The following is a 12,016-nucleotide window of genomic DNA, read 5'->3' on the forward strand; positions in this document are numbered from 1 at the left end:
ATGTCGAGTAAAGAATGAGCTGGAACGACCAAAGGTGCTATAGAATAATACGCCCGTTGAAGGCACAGATTAACAAATACCTGGCGTACGTCAAGACTGAACCATCCAGCACCAAGATCGAGCTGCTGAGCGACACATCATTAATCTGCCATCTTTTAAAAGCTGAAGCAACACAAACCTATAGCAGAAGGAAGAAAGATGCCTCAAAACTGGTCTCTTCGGCATCCGCCCAAATGCTCCACAACTTGAAGCGGCTCCTTAACGATGATTATTATGAGCAATGCGTTGCCCTTCTTAATATTGTTGAACAGTTTATTGGCCATAGCAAGTCATCTGTGAAGAGCCTAAGTGAAAAGTCGGCGTACAGACTTGGTGCTACTATGGCTTCCCATTGCGACACAATTGACGAAGAGGTCGAATGGCACAGTAGCATCGACATCTTTGACGATAGATTCCGAAAACATTTAACACTTGGCCATGGTATTGGACTAATTTGCAGGAGTGCTGGGTCTCTGAAAATTCTGCTCCCAGTTGTCATCCAACATTGCATTGACATAAATGAAAGATTTTTGGCTACTCAGTTCTTGGCTAGCTACATTGAATCGATGATCGAGATTGATCAGTTTGTATTTTATTTTGATACCTTGACCCATTTTAGCATCAAGCTAAATACTAATTTAGATACCCTCATCCTCAAATCACAGGAATTCGGGCCCGCTGTCGAATTGATTGATCCGCTGACACAGCTTCTTACAAGGCCATCCCACATTGACACTAATACCCTTAACGGCTTGGTAATTGCGGTCGTCCGAAAGCTCAAGAAAGCAAAAAATTGTGCAAAGCTTGCCGACTTTTTTGTGAACCTGATGAAGGTTTACTTTAAGCATTGCCAGTGGTCTCCCTCGATTCTCTTCATATCATGCATTTACCGCCAAATATCTCTACGGGATGACAGCTTAGCGATGTTTCGCCAATCGCTACTGGTCTATCTCTCTATGGCTCATGAGGAGAATTTGATTGATCTTGATGGATTGACAGTCCATCAGCGGTCAGAGATTCAACGAAACATTATAAACCTATTTGATGAGCCTGACCACTTCAAAACTCTTTGTGAGTATTTCATTTCGGACTATCCCTCTTTTGTTACGGAACTTTCACACACATTCTTAGAGCGCCACTGCGACCTATCGACGGTTACTTGGCAAGATGAGTTGACATCACAGGTATTGTCGTCAACTGCTGACGATGAGTACGAATACGACAAGGTGCTGGGGGTTTGGGTGAGTAGTACCAGCGACCACGGGACTTCATCTTCAGATTCTGAGTCAGACAATAGTATCGTTACATTTATTGAAGACGAAGAGGACGACGTTAGTCTGATCTCTATCCATTCAAACAGGCAGATAAAGAATAATGTGGTTCGGCCAACGAAACGGGTCAGACTACTAACAGACTCTGATGACGAAGACGATATATCTTTGATCATGACTTAACTTATTTATAACAGCTAGAGACTAGTGATGTATTCCTTCTAACTGCATAAAATATATTATTCTACAGATAACCACCGTCAACTTTCAGCACAGAGCCGTTAATTGACTGGTTAGTCGCGAGTAGCAGGGCCGCTTCAGCAACATCTTCAACTGTTGCAAGCCTTCCCGAAGCAGAATTGGCTAGGAAATGGTCATGAATAGCCGGATCGACTGATTGTCCCATATCAGTGTCAACGAGACCAAGTTGCAGGCAATTGCACCGAATGTTTCTGGACCCCAGCTCTTCAGCCGTACCGCGCGTAAATGCTTCAATTCCTGCTTTTGTGGCAGAGTACACCGAAGAACCCTTGAGCCCCTTGGCAGCAAGTACAGAGGAAATGTTAACAATTGCTCCACCTCTATTTTTAATGAAGGGCTTGATCATGCTCTGTGTCATTAGGATCGCACCCAGCAGGTTAGTGTTTATCAGCTGTAAGATCTCATCCTTCTTTGTAGAGCTCAAAAGCTTAGACTGGGACAGGCCGGCATTGTTGACAAGAATATTTATATCGGTGAGTTTCTTACCCCCTAAATGTTTGTCAGAAAGATATTCCCCCGAGGTCAAATCAAATGGCACAATTGAATGCGACTGAGTGTCGAGCAGTTTGGGAAGTTCGCTTATGGCGTTTTTCAGCTTAGAATCGCTCCTCGCAAGCAGAATGACATTAGCCCCCTGAGATGCAAACTTTTTGCCAATGGCAAGGCCAATCCCTCTCGACCCGCCCGTGATCAGGGCTGTTTTATTGGCCAGGACCATTTCGTCTGATTGTTATCTAATGGGCTCGGAAAGTTGTGATCTAAAGAAAGCGGGATCACGTGACTTATCTGTGCGGCTCAAACTCCGCCGCAGTTAGCGCTGCTAAGGTTGAACGTATATAAACTTCGGATAGATAGCACTTGGACACTGTTTTGATTTCACTCTTTGAATAGCTATAGTAGCGAAAAGTAATTGAAAACGACAATATGACCGTGGTTCCTTTTTTTGTAGGGAAGCGAGTCTTGATTCGCAAGTTCACCCATAAGGCACTTCAGCCAACAGTAGTGCCCATGATGATTCTCTTTTCGGGTACTTTCACCTATCCAATGCAAGCACGTACAATTAATTACATTAGAGATAAGGCACTAACTAACTATCGAACAGGGCATTGTCTATTTCACGCAGAATCCAATCTTATGGGCCTATTTATTTACAATTCTTGTCCCTCAGTTGATCCTCACGTTTATTGTATACACGCTATTCTATGCCTTCCTTTATCCACCTCAAGCAGCAATGGCCATTTTCTTTAATGGGCCAACAGGAATTTTTACCGCTTCGTTAGCACTAATGCACGAGTCGTCAGTTGCTGCCCAACTCATATCCAACATGTTTCTTTTGCCGACCCCTCTGAAATTGCTCTTTGATGCCGTAAGCCCAATTCTTAAAATTAAGAAAGATTAAAATACTAACGTGCAGGTTATGAGCCGGGAGGGCCAAGATGAGCTTGTGCTAAAAGCCAAATTGCATGATAGGGTGAAAAGCCCGGGGACAATGTACAAGTTTAAGCAGTACATCAAGGAGAGCCCAAAGTCAATGATGATGCCGGGGTGGATGCTGAAGAGCCTGCTCAAAATAACACTCCATTTTATTCCCATTCTTGGCCCTTTAATCATTGTGGTGATGGATGGTCCTAAGCATGGCAAAAGGCTTCATGGAAGGTACTTTGAACTTAAGCAAATGGACTCAAAGGAGTTAGACGCATATGTAAAGGATAGAAGGGGCCAATATTGGGGGTTCGGGATCATCGCAGGAATGTTGGAAAATGTTCCGTTTATGGGCTTCGCCTTCACCTTTACTAACGTAGTGGGTGCCGCGTTGTGGGCTGCTGCTGTGGAGCGGAAGAGCCAGGCGAATGCTACCAGTTTGAGGGCTGCTGGCCGGAGGAAGGCTGTCAATTACTTTACTAGACGATAGCTTTATGTTATATGCAAATACCAACTGATGTTAGCTCGTTGCATTATCCTTGATATTTTAAATGGGTAATTCGATGGCATTACAATGCGAACACTGGCATGGGCAAAAAGAATTACCGATAAAACTCCTCATTTTATGGACTAATTTCCAATTATCACACATCTGCTAGAATGTAAACACTTTCAGTCACTCTCAGTTACTTTCAGCTACAACAATTATGGTACGGCGACGGAAAAAAATAAAATAGCTGCAAACGATATCTACCCTGGTAGCAAACATTTACCAAATGATTTATGTTTAATTACGGTGATATACCGGGCACTACAAATGTAGATGATAATTTTGATTAAAAGTCCATTACCTCTCGAACGAGACTATTTTTAAAAGAATTGTCATAAATAGATAGGTTACCAAAAAAAAAATTTGCAGTAGATCATCGTCGAATGCATTTAGTAGCCCACCAGAACAGGGCACCAAAAAAACTCGTTACAACTTCAACCCACAGGAATGCAAAACCGACTCTGCTCAAGTGGACAGTGACGCCGAATGAAGTATCGTTATTGAATCTATTTTGGTATCGCATATAGTAGCCAGTGTTGATACCAGCCACAACAACTGCAACAGCAAAGCCCATGAACGAAAGAAGTGAGGTGAATGCCGCCAAATGGTAGCTGAATAAAGCTAATATACCCACCAGCACACTAAGGCCAAAGAAAATGACGGCAATGATCTGCAACACGAATGTAGCCTTTCCCACAGTCTTAATATTGCTGGTCATATCCTGAATATTCCCCGGAGTGTCAATGACTGCCTTGCCGGCTCTCTTGGAGACAGTAACCCAATCTTGGTAGAAGAGATTTGGGCCTCTGAAACATTGGCTCACATCGCCATCAGTAAGACCACAGAACCCAACAATGCCAATTCGATACTGTGGGTATAGCCCTGTTTTCGTAATAGCATTGTCTACACCTTGCGAATCAGTATTAGAGGTGGTGGCTGAACTGTTGATCCAAGCGCTACCAATGTTTTGTGTACCGTATTCGACGAGGTAAAATTGGTTGAGGGCATTAGTGTATGTTGAAGAGCCGAATAGCATGATAATGGCAAATACAAACGAGATTGCCACGGCCAAAAGGCCCACAATGTAGAATGGTAAGCTTATTATGGTTCTAACCGGCTTCATCTTTGGCTTCTGTTGCTTATTAAAATTTTTGGGCCTCCCCGAAAGGGGGACAACAATCAGCTTTATATTATGTTTCCTCCACCCTAGTATCGTCGATCGTATGAAATACCCTACATATCCACGCCAATGCTTGCTTGTTGCGCCTTGCTTCAAAAGCTGTGGCGGGGGAGTATTTCAGATCTTCCCTAGATTATCCTGTTACTATTTATTACATACATACCTCAGGATCACTTTAATAGCAATCACATGGATACATACAATGTACTACATGTATCGGTATTGCAATGCTTCACCAGATGTAATGCAGAGCCAATACACTCACCATATGCCCAGCCACCGCGGTTCTACTAGGCTGAAAAGTTGAGATGCAAGTGCAAGCTCAGCCGCATCACATGGTGATGAACACTACCACAATAGTACCCGTTACATCATCATGATCAGCCTTGCGCCTGTATGTATAGAGCGATAGATCAGCACTGCCCTAGAGCCCTAATAACCCTAAAAGTTGATGATTAATTAATTGGCGGGTAGCGGAACATTTTTTTTTTCAGGCTTAGACGAGGTAGACACCATCGACGCAGCCAAAGCCCGCGGCGACCCCACCTTCATTAGACGACTGGACCTTGGACCTCAGGAGCCAGCCGCATTCCTCGTTGTGGAGAAGCCTCTTCGTCTCCCTGTTCCAGAGACAGGAACCAAACACGCCTAGTTCAGAGACAATCTCACCATTATAGACCTCACCGTTGCGCAGAATCTTGTTGCTCATGTTAGCCGGTTTGATGAGCTCCATGAGAATGTACGCGGGCCAGTTAGCCTTTGGCGTCGCCATTAAGAAGCCGGGAATATTGTCCTTGTAGATATTGTTGCCTCCTCCCTCTCGCTGCGGCTTGAGCACGTAGTCTGTTGGGTGATCAAATGCCAAGGTCCGCGCATGACGGCCTTCTGGGGTCTCGTCGTCCAGCGGGTGGATCGCCACGAAGGTCTCAAGCATCACGTCAATGTCGGCCTTGGACAGCTGCGGGGCCACTTTCCGGATGACCTTCTCCTCGGTGAGCAGTTGCTGGATCTTCTTAGCGCCAGAGAGCTGTGTAAGGGCAGACGGACAGTTTATGGCATACGAACACTCGAGGAAAAGCCGCGCTTCCCACTCCTTGCTTGTTGGATAGTCACCAGGACCGTACCCGGAGCGGTAGTATACTACAGAGATCTCAGCACCGGTGCCATTGTGCACAAGACGGTTACCCTCAACGAGGGAGAACTTGTCCTGGATCTCCTCTAGAGTCGCACGGTAACATGAAATGGTATGCTTCTCATTGAGCTCGTACTCGACGAGCCTCTGGTCAAGCACGTTACGCTCGTTTGGCTGGACAACCATGAGAACGGCCGCCGGTTCGTCCTCCGCAAGGCCAGCCTGCTTGACATAGGCACGGTGCATTGTGGCCAAACCAGCGGCCATATCAGATAGAGAAGGCGAGACTGGCACCGTCGCGGGGTCGTAGTCAATGCCGTAGATCTGGTTCTTGATGAGGTAGTTGTGAAGCTCCGAGACTCGGGTGGAGAGTGCCGGGAACGACACAGACACTGAGTTGAACTCGACTTGCCTAATCTCGCCCTTGTCGCTTGGGATGTAGTCAGACCGGAACAGGCCACCCGTTAGCGGCTGGCGCGGCTGGCTCGACTTGGTCGCCTTGAGGTGCACCTCGAGCAGCTTGCCCGTGAAGTCGGGATCGAACGTCGCCAGATCGGTGATCACGGAGACCAGCCACTCCTCGTTCGCACACACGCTGTAGTAGAGCTCGTTGAATGGCTTCTGCGCCTTACGAGCCTTCTCGAATGCAGCCTTGGGGAAAGGCGTAGGGTACACAGTCACAGGGGCATGGACCGCTGTTGGGGCATTCCCTTCGGTCAGCATCATCAGGCCGTGGCCCATGGCCCAGTGCGTGATCGAATTGACCGTCTCTTTCTCCTCAGCAGGCGATACCTCGGGTGGATACTTCGTCATTGTCTATTTGTCTACAGTCGTTACTAGTGGAAAAGTCTCTCGTTCCAGGGGCGGTTAGATGGGGGAGTTGAGATCGGGACGGAATTAGTAATGTCTCTGCGACTCCGACATCTCAGAACAAGGATTATTTTCCTAATATTACAGCTCTACTACCACGAGGATAATTATGTACCAGATCTGAGTAGTTGGGGGCAGGGCCACCGACTACGGGAGCTCGAGGATGGCCCTCGAATACCTGTCTCCGTAGGTGAGTAAGGCTGTAACAAATTCTTTACACTGTTGCGACAAATTTTCGTTGTGGGAAGGTTTGCTACGCTGTATCTGTGCGGAGCTACGGGAACGCCAAGGCTCTGGCCCTCGACTAGTCCTTGATAGAAGTATTTCATGGGGGACCAGTCACTCCCTCTGGCGCTCCGCTTTGCATCTAGTGCTACAATAAACATTATTAGGGTTAGATTAGGTAGTACAATATATGCAGATGGTTACTCGAAGACGACCTTCTTTCCGGAGAATTTAGCAGCCGCAATTTTCTTCTTAGCCTCCCAAGAGGGATGCAATGGAGCGTCGTCGAACTGTTTCTTCTCGGCTGCCTTTTCAGCAAACCTAGAGTTGCGCTGATCGTCGAACCGCTGTTGGTATTGTTCTCTCTTCTGGGCTCTCTCTTGTCGCCTCCTCCACTTTTCTTGCTCCTCCTGTCGCTGCTGCTGCACATGCTTAGCGTTCTTTCCGTATTTCAGCTCCCAGATGGCCCGCCGAGCCCGTTGGCCCCGTCGGTTCTTCCTCACTTTCGTTGCTTGCTGGACTACCTCATCCTTATCCGCTTCTTCGTCATCGCTACCGGAGACATAACCAACGTTGTTCAAGAAGAATGAATCAAACTGTGGTTTCTTATGTTCCTCTTCTTCTTCCTCGTCCTCCTCTTCTTTTATTTCAACGTCCTGTTCCATATCTTCGCCTTCGTCGACATCTGAGACCTCCATTGGATCTTTCGCGTCGTCTGAATCCTCACTATCATTGCCATTTTCGTCATCAGATCCCGCAACCATACCGTCAAACTCTGCATATTTCTCATCGTCATCACTTTCAGCCTCTTGAGCCTTCTTATTGGCCATTTCTTTCTCAACTCCATGCCTATCCTCACCTTCTCTCTGGTCCAACCCCACTTCAATTGTGTCGCCAATGGCATTTTTTATGCTTCGAACCATGTCGGAGCAAACAGTAGCTACCCCGTTGACTTTAAGCAGTCGTGCTAAAATGTTCTGCTGGTAGTGGTTCAGATCATGGCTCGCGCTTCGCACATCCTCGACGATTATCGAGGACAGGAACTCGGGTGGGTTCTCTCGCGTGGTCTTCGTAGCCATGAAGTTCTTTTTCAGCTGCATGATGACCACTACGGGAGCGAGATCGCTAGGCTTCATCAATGTGATCTCCTCCATTTCCTTTCGCACTGACTCCTTGTCGTTCTTCTTGGCACGCTTTTGCAGTCGTAGCTCCTCCATCCGGATAGCCTGCTTCAATGCCTTCTGTATATGAGTCGTCCCATGGTGGATCTTCCGGTTTACGAGCCGCTGCTTGAGCTCGACGACCTTGCGGCCCAGGTCGTCTTTATCCACTTCTCCTTCTTTCTCGTTCAGTTTTTTGGCCGCATATTGTGCTCGCTTGATCTTGGTCTCTTTCTCCAGCCGAGATTCTAGTAAATCAATCTGCCACCTCAAATTCTGCTTCGACATTTCTATTGTACGTATATCTTGTCGTTGATAGTGAAAAAAAAAAAATTGGATTTGGTGATAGACACAGCCGTACCACCTCGACATGACGACATTGCGACAGGACAGTACCAAAAATTTATATGTCGTATTCACATCGACTGAATTCAATATCCAGGGTCTACAATAATCAGCTCCTTTTGTCTCCGAATGAACTATTAGAAGTACAATATAATATAAGGAAAGCCGTAATAATATAATATTTACAAGTTAATGAAGCGGACACCGGTTATTTCGACTTGGGCGGCTGCGGAGCCCAGTCAAAGTCCCAGGGCTTGTTTGGCGGGAACTCAGTTGGCACTCGCATTTCGGGGGAGAATCGCTTGCTCTTCTCTCGCACTGTCGCCTGGTATGCAAGGTATGGACTGACCTTCTCCAGCTCGTTGCATGCATCCGTCATTCGCTCGTATTGCTTCTCGAGCAGAGCCTCTCGTGCTAGTCGCTTGTCCCGCATGTGTATCGACCACGCGGCCTTGACGGTGTTGTGTCGGATCTTGTCCTCAAGCGACAGCTTCAGTCGTCGTGGCTGCTTCTTTCGTGCACTGAACACACTCAGCATGTTGATCAGTCTCTGTGCGCCTGGCTGCAAGCCCTTTCGGCCGGTTCGCTTGCCTCGAGTAAACACTCGAGGAGCAAGCTGGGTCTTGCTAAATGTCTGGATTGCCTGTAGGCTCTTCTTTAGACCAAACATTGGGGTGCTCTATTATGACGATCGGAATTTTTCAAGCTCTCCGTTGTCGTCGAAAATTTCACGATTGGGAGATCTAATTCAGCCAAATGTAGCGACAGCTAGTTCGCTAGCCTGGGTCTGTTCAGGTGTTCGAAGCGCTAAGTGATTCCATATACTTGTTAAAATATCTGCCTGCACTGGTAGTTCAAAAGGGCCTTTTATGATTTCCTGGAATATTTTGTATGGATATTTTAGATGCAATGGAAGGGTTGTGAAACATGAGCGACGGTTAGCTGTAGGTGAATTATCACCCCAATCAACAGCAAATCCTGGTACGGTTGTAGAAGGACGCAACATGGACTTCTGGTGGAATTTGTTAAGTTCCTTCTAAAACGTCCTTCGAAGGAGGTCGCGGCCTAAAAAAACGCGTTTTTAGCGACTGATTCAGCTGCTATTTACCGTTTGTTCTTCATTCGAAAGAGTGATGTGAGCCTAAATTACTCGCAAATGTACAATGAGTTGGCCGCCGTATGCTGGCTCCGAGAAATTCTTTCTTCATAGTCTGCTATAAATATACTTAGTATATCCGCACTAGCAGTTTTCTGTTGGATATGGCCCCTGTCAGAATTACTCGAGTGTCTTAATCCAGGGTCATTCCCAATTGACAATCCAAATGCTCACGTTCCGACGAGGGCAGGAACTTGCCTACTGTACCTCACCCGGGCCCACCTCAAAAGCTTGGAAACCCAGCGCAATTCTGACAAAAAAGAGCCGGATAGTGAGGTTAAGGATGAAGAAGAAATGAATTGATTTTTACGGGTACAGAGTAACACGAGAGAATAACTTGCGCTACCGGTACTTTACGAGCAATTCCAAGCTGTTGGAGAACGCTAAGCTATCGAAATTAGAGGCAATTATACCATTCTAGCGAGAAATACAATGGACTTTAGTGCCTCTGCGTTAGCGAAGCTGCCAAGGCGTTTGGGAACTGGGGGTCCCCCAGGCGACTGACATTGGGAGTGGTCGTCGGAACTCACCATCATCACTCGGTAGATATGATAAGAGAGATCATATATTATACGCCTATCGTAGCGGCGTCTATATACCTGTTCTATTTATGGAGCCCTAGAAATACTACACAGCCTCAGCAAGAAAATCCTCCAGTGGAGGATGGTGTACCGATCGAAGTAGAGGAAGGGATAGATGGAATTGAAGACTTTGAGCATGCGGAACCAGAAGAAGGTGAGGAAGAGCCCACGAATGGCGGAGCGGAGGTTCGCCAGAGAAAGAAGAACAAAATCGTGGGCAAAAAGAAGGCCAAGTCGCTAGAGAAGCGGGACCAAATTAGAGCATACAATGAGTTTGTTAGACAGCAAGCTGAAGAGAGAAAGCGTGCACAGCAGGAGTTTGAAGAAGCACACAAAGAACAGATTGAGCGCGAGAAGCAGATGCGGGCATTGCGGGAGACACAGGCGCAGGAGAACCTGAGGCTGAGGCAGCAGTACAAGAAGGAGCTGGAGCGCAAGGAGCGGCTAGAGGAGCTCACTCTGACGGAGAGGATACGCCAGCAGGTGGAGACGGCTGGGTCGGTCAAGCTAAACACGGATACGGAGCGAGAGATCGCCGTCAAGTTGGGGTTGACCGTTATAAATGGCGGCAGCTGGGCGGTCCAGATTACTCGGGACACTCACATAACGGCGATCTCTAACGCTCTCAGATCTCACAACGGGGAAATTACGTACAGAGACCTTGCTGCGGTATTATCCCAGCACTAATTACGTACTGCACTATAATATATATACTCTTATGTATTGCATTTGACGACATTTTTATTCAACTGGTCGCGAAACGGAGCCACGGGGGGGTTCGGGAACTGGCCCCCAGGGTAACTAATAATCGTAACATTGAAAAAAAAAAATCTATAACAACAAAATGACACATAATCGGATTACCACATGTAGTTAACCTTGAGATTCTTGAGCGCGTTAAGCAAGGCGGCCGTGTCCTTCGTCCGGAAGCAACCGGCCATGGCAGCGTCCGGCAGGGCCTTCATGATGTTCTGTCGAATGACGGCGTCCAGGTTCTTGTGCTCGCCCTCGCCCGTGATGTAGGCACCCAAGCCCAGGTCCCGGAGCATAGTCTCGACGTAGAAAATCCACGACTCGAACACCTTGTAGTCGTTAATTCGCAGCTTTGGGATCTCAATCAGCTCCTTGTAGAGACCCAGCTCGCTCATTGGAAGTTCGGAAGACATGGTTAGATATGCAAGTACTATAAAAGTTTTAAGCAAATATGGGTGCTTTTTGGGCAAATAAATAACTGGGGAGAAAAGATGGAGACACAAAAAGAGGACGTATGGTACGGTTTAAATAGGCCTCAGCCGGAACTCTCCACGTACATACTTTGTTCCCTCCCCATTACGCATCCTACTGCCGTACCGAGTCAGTCCCTCCCCCGGCTGCCTGCCCTGACGTAGGTGCAGTCGCCGGGCGCTTCTTCTCCTGCGGGTGTGCTGTCTCGGATCGTGCTTTTCTGGAATGGGCTGACTTGGGACAAAACGGGAAACTTTGAGATTAGGACCGGAGGAGAGGGGGGGGGAAGGAGAGGAGGGTCGACCCGGCCTCGTGCCGAATCTTCCGTTCGGAGTCCCTGGCAGTCTGCACCGTTTTTCCCCCCTGGTAGAGACAGAGGCCAGCTCATTTTATTGCAAGAAACCAGCCTTGACATGTACATTTGCCACTGTAGTTCCGAAAGGGCTTTCGATTGTGGACAATGGGCCGACGAGATGTAACTGCTGGCCCGACGTCATTTACCTGCGTCCATGATGCGGCTCTGCAAAAGGCAAAAAGCCGCGAGATTCCGGAGGCACCATCCCCATGCGAGGGCCAATATGATAAGGCAAATTGAATGCT

General features: G+C 47.4%; 9 protein-coding genes across 9 annotated transcripts; 3 read left to right on the plus strand and 6 right to left on the minus strand.

The window, feature by feature from the left end:
- Nucleotides 1–14: 14 nt before the first annotated feature.
- Nucleotides 15–1,493, plus strand: TRVA0_018S02278 (uncharacterized protein; the record flags this gene model as incomplete). Its single annotated transcript, XM_076684787.1, has 1 exon — nucleotides 15–1,493. The coding sequence occupies one exon, from the start codon at nucleotides 15–17 to the stop codon at nucleotides 1,491–1,493; it is 1,479 nt and encodes a 492-aa protein (XP_076541055.1).
- A 61-nt stretch (nucleotides 1,494–1,554) lies between these two features.
- TRVA0_018S02300 (SDR family NAD(P)-dependent oxidoreductase) lies at nucleotides 1,555–2,289 on the minus strand (the record flags this gene model as incomplete). Its single annotated transcript, XM_076684788.1, has 1 exon — nucleotides 1,555–2,289. The coding sequence occupies one exon, from the start codon at nucleotides 2,287–2,289 to the stop codon at nucleotides 1,555–1,557; it is 735 nt and encodes a 244-aa protein (XP_076541056.1).
- Nucleotides 2,290–2,615: 326 nt separating this feature from the next.
- On the plus strand, nucleotides 2,616–3,483 carry TRVA0_018S02322 (uncharacterized protein; the record flags this gene model as incomplete). The annotated part of the gene is made up of 3 exons (XM_076684789.1): nucleotides 2,616–2,621; nucleotides 2,674–2,937; nucleotides 2,986–3,483. 3 exons carry the CDS (start codon nucleotides 2,616–2,618, stop codon nucleotides 3,481–3,483), a joined length of 768 nt encoding a protein of 255 aa, XP_076541057.1.
- Nucleotides 3,484–3,916: 433 nt separating this feature from the next.
- On the minus strand, nucleotides 3,917–4,666 carry TRVA0_018S02344 (SUR7/PalI family protein; the record flags this gene model as incomplete). The annotated part of the gene is made up of 1 exon (XM_076684790.1): nucleotides 3,917–4,666. One exon carries the CDS (start codon nucleotides 4,664–4,666, stop codon nucleotides 3,917–3,919), a length of 750 nt encoding a protein of 249 aa, XP_076541058.1.
- Nucleotides 4,667–5,219: 553 nt separating this feature from the next.
- Nucleotides 5,220–6,668, minus strand: GSH2 (glutathione synthase; the record flags this gene model as incomplete). The annotated part of the gene is made up of 1 exon (XM_076684791.1): nucleotides 5,220–6,668. The coding sequence occupies one exon, from the start codon at nucleotides 6,666–6,668 to the stop codon at nucleotides 5,220–5,222; it is 1,449 nt and encodes a 482-aa protein (XP_076541059.1).
- Nucleotides 6,669–7,150: 482 nt separating this feature from the next.
- BUD22 (Bud22p) lies at nucleotides 7,151–8,398 on the minus strand (the record flags this gene model as incomplete). The annotated part of the gene is made up of 1 exon (XM_076684792.1): nucleotides 7,151–8,398. One exon carries the CDS (start codon nucleotides 8,396–8,398, stop codon nucleotides 7,151–7,153), a length of 1,248 nt encoding a protein of 415 aa, XP_076541060.1.
- Nucleotides 8,399–8,663: 265 nt separating this feature from the next.
- MRPL28 (mitochondrial 54S ribosomal protein mL40 MRPL28) lies at nucleotides 8,664–9,125 on the minus strand (the record flags this gene model as incomplete). Its single annotated transcript, XM_076684793.1, has 1 exon — nucleotides 8,664–9,125. The coding sequence occupies one exon, from the start codon at nucleotides 9,123–9,125 to the stop codon at nucleotides 8,664–8,666; it is 462 nt and encodes a 153-aa protein (XP_076541061.1).
- Nucleotides 9,126–10,159: 1,034 nt separating this feature from the next.
- Nucleotides 10,160–10,879, plus strand: SLZ1 (Slz1p; the record flags this gene model as incomplete). The annotated part of the gene is made up of 1 exon (XM_076684794.1): nucleotides 10,160–10,879. One exon carries the CDS (start codon nucleotides 10,160–10,162, stop codon nucleotides 10,877–10,879), a length of 720 nt encoding a protein of 239 aa, XP_076541062.1.
- A 173-nt stretch (nucleotides 10,880–11,052) lies between these two features.
- On the minus strand, nucleotides 11,053–11,340 carry TRVA0_018S02454 (uncharacterized protein; the record flags this gene model as incomplete). Its single annotated transcript, XM_076684795.1, has 1 exon — nucleotides 11,053–11,340. The coding sequence occupies one exon, from the start codon at nucleotides 11,338–11,340 to the stop codon at nucleotides 11,053–11,055; it is 288 nt and encodes a 95-aa protein (XP_076541063.1).
- Between the last annotated feature and the right edge of the window lie 676 nt (nucleotides 11,341–12,016).

The sequence above is a fragment of the Trichomonascus vanleenenianus genome (assembly GCF_965637985.1).
Source record: "Trichomonascus vanleenenianus strain CLIB 3782 genome assembly, contig: TRVA0_018S, whole genome shotgun sequence".
NCBI classification, from domain to species: Eukaryota; Fungi; Ascomycota; class Dipodascomycetes; order Dipodascales; family Trichomonascaceae; genus Blastobotrys; species Blastobotrys vanleenenianus.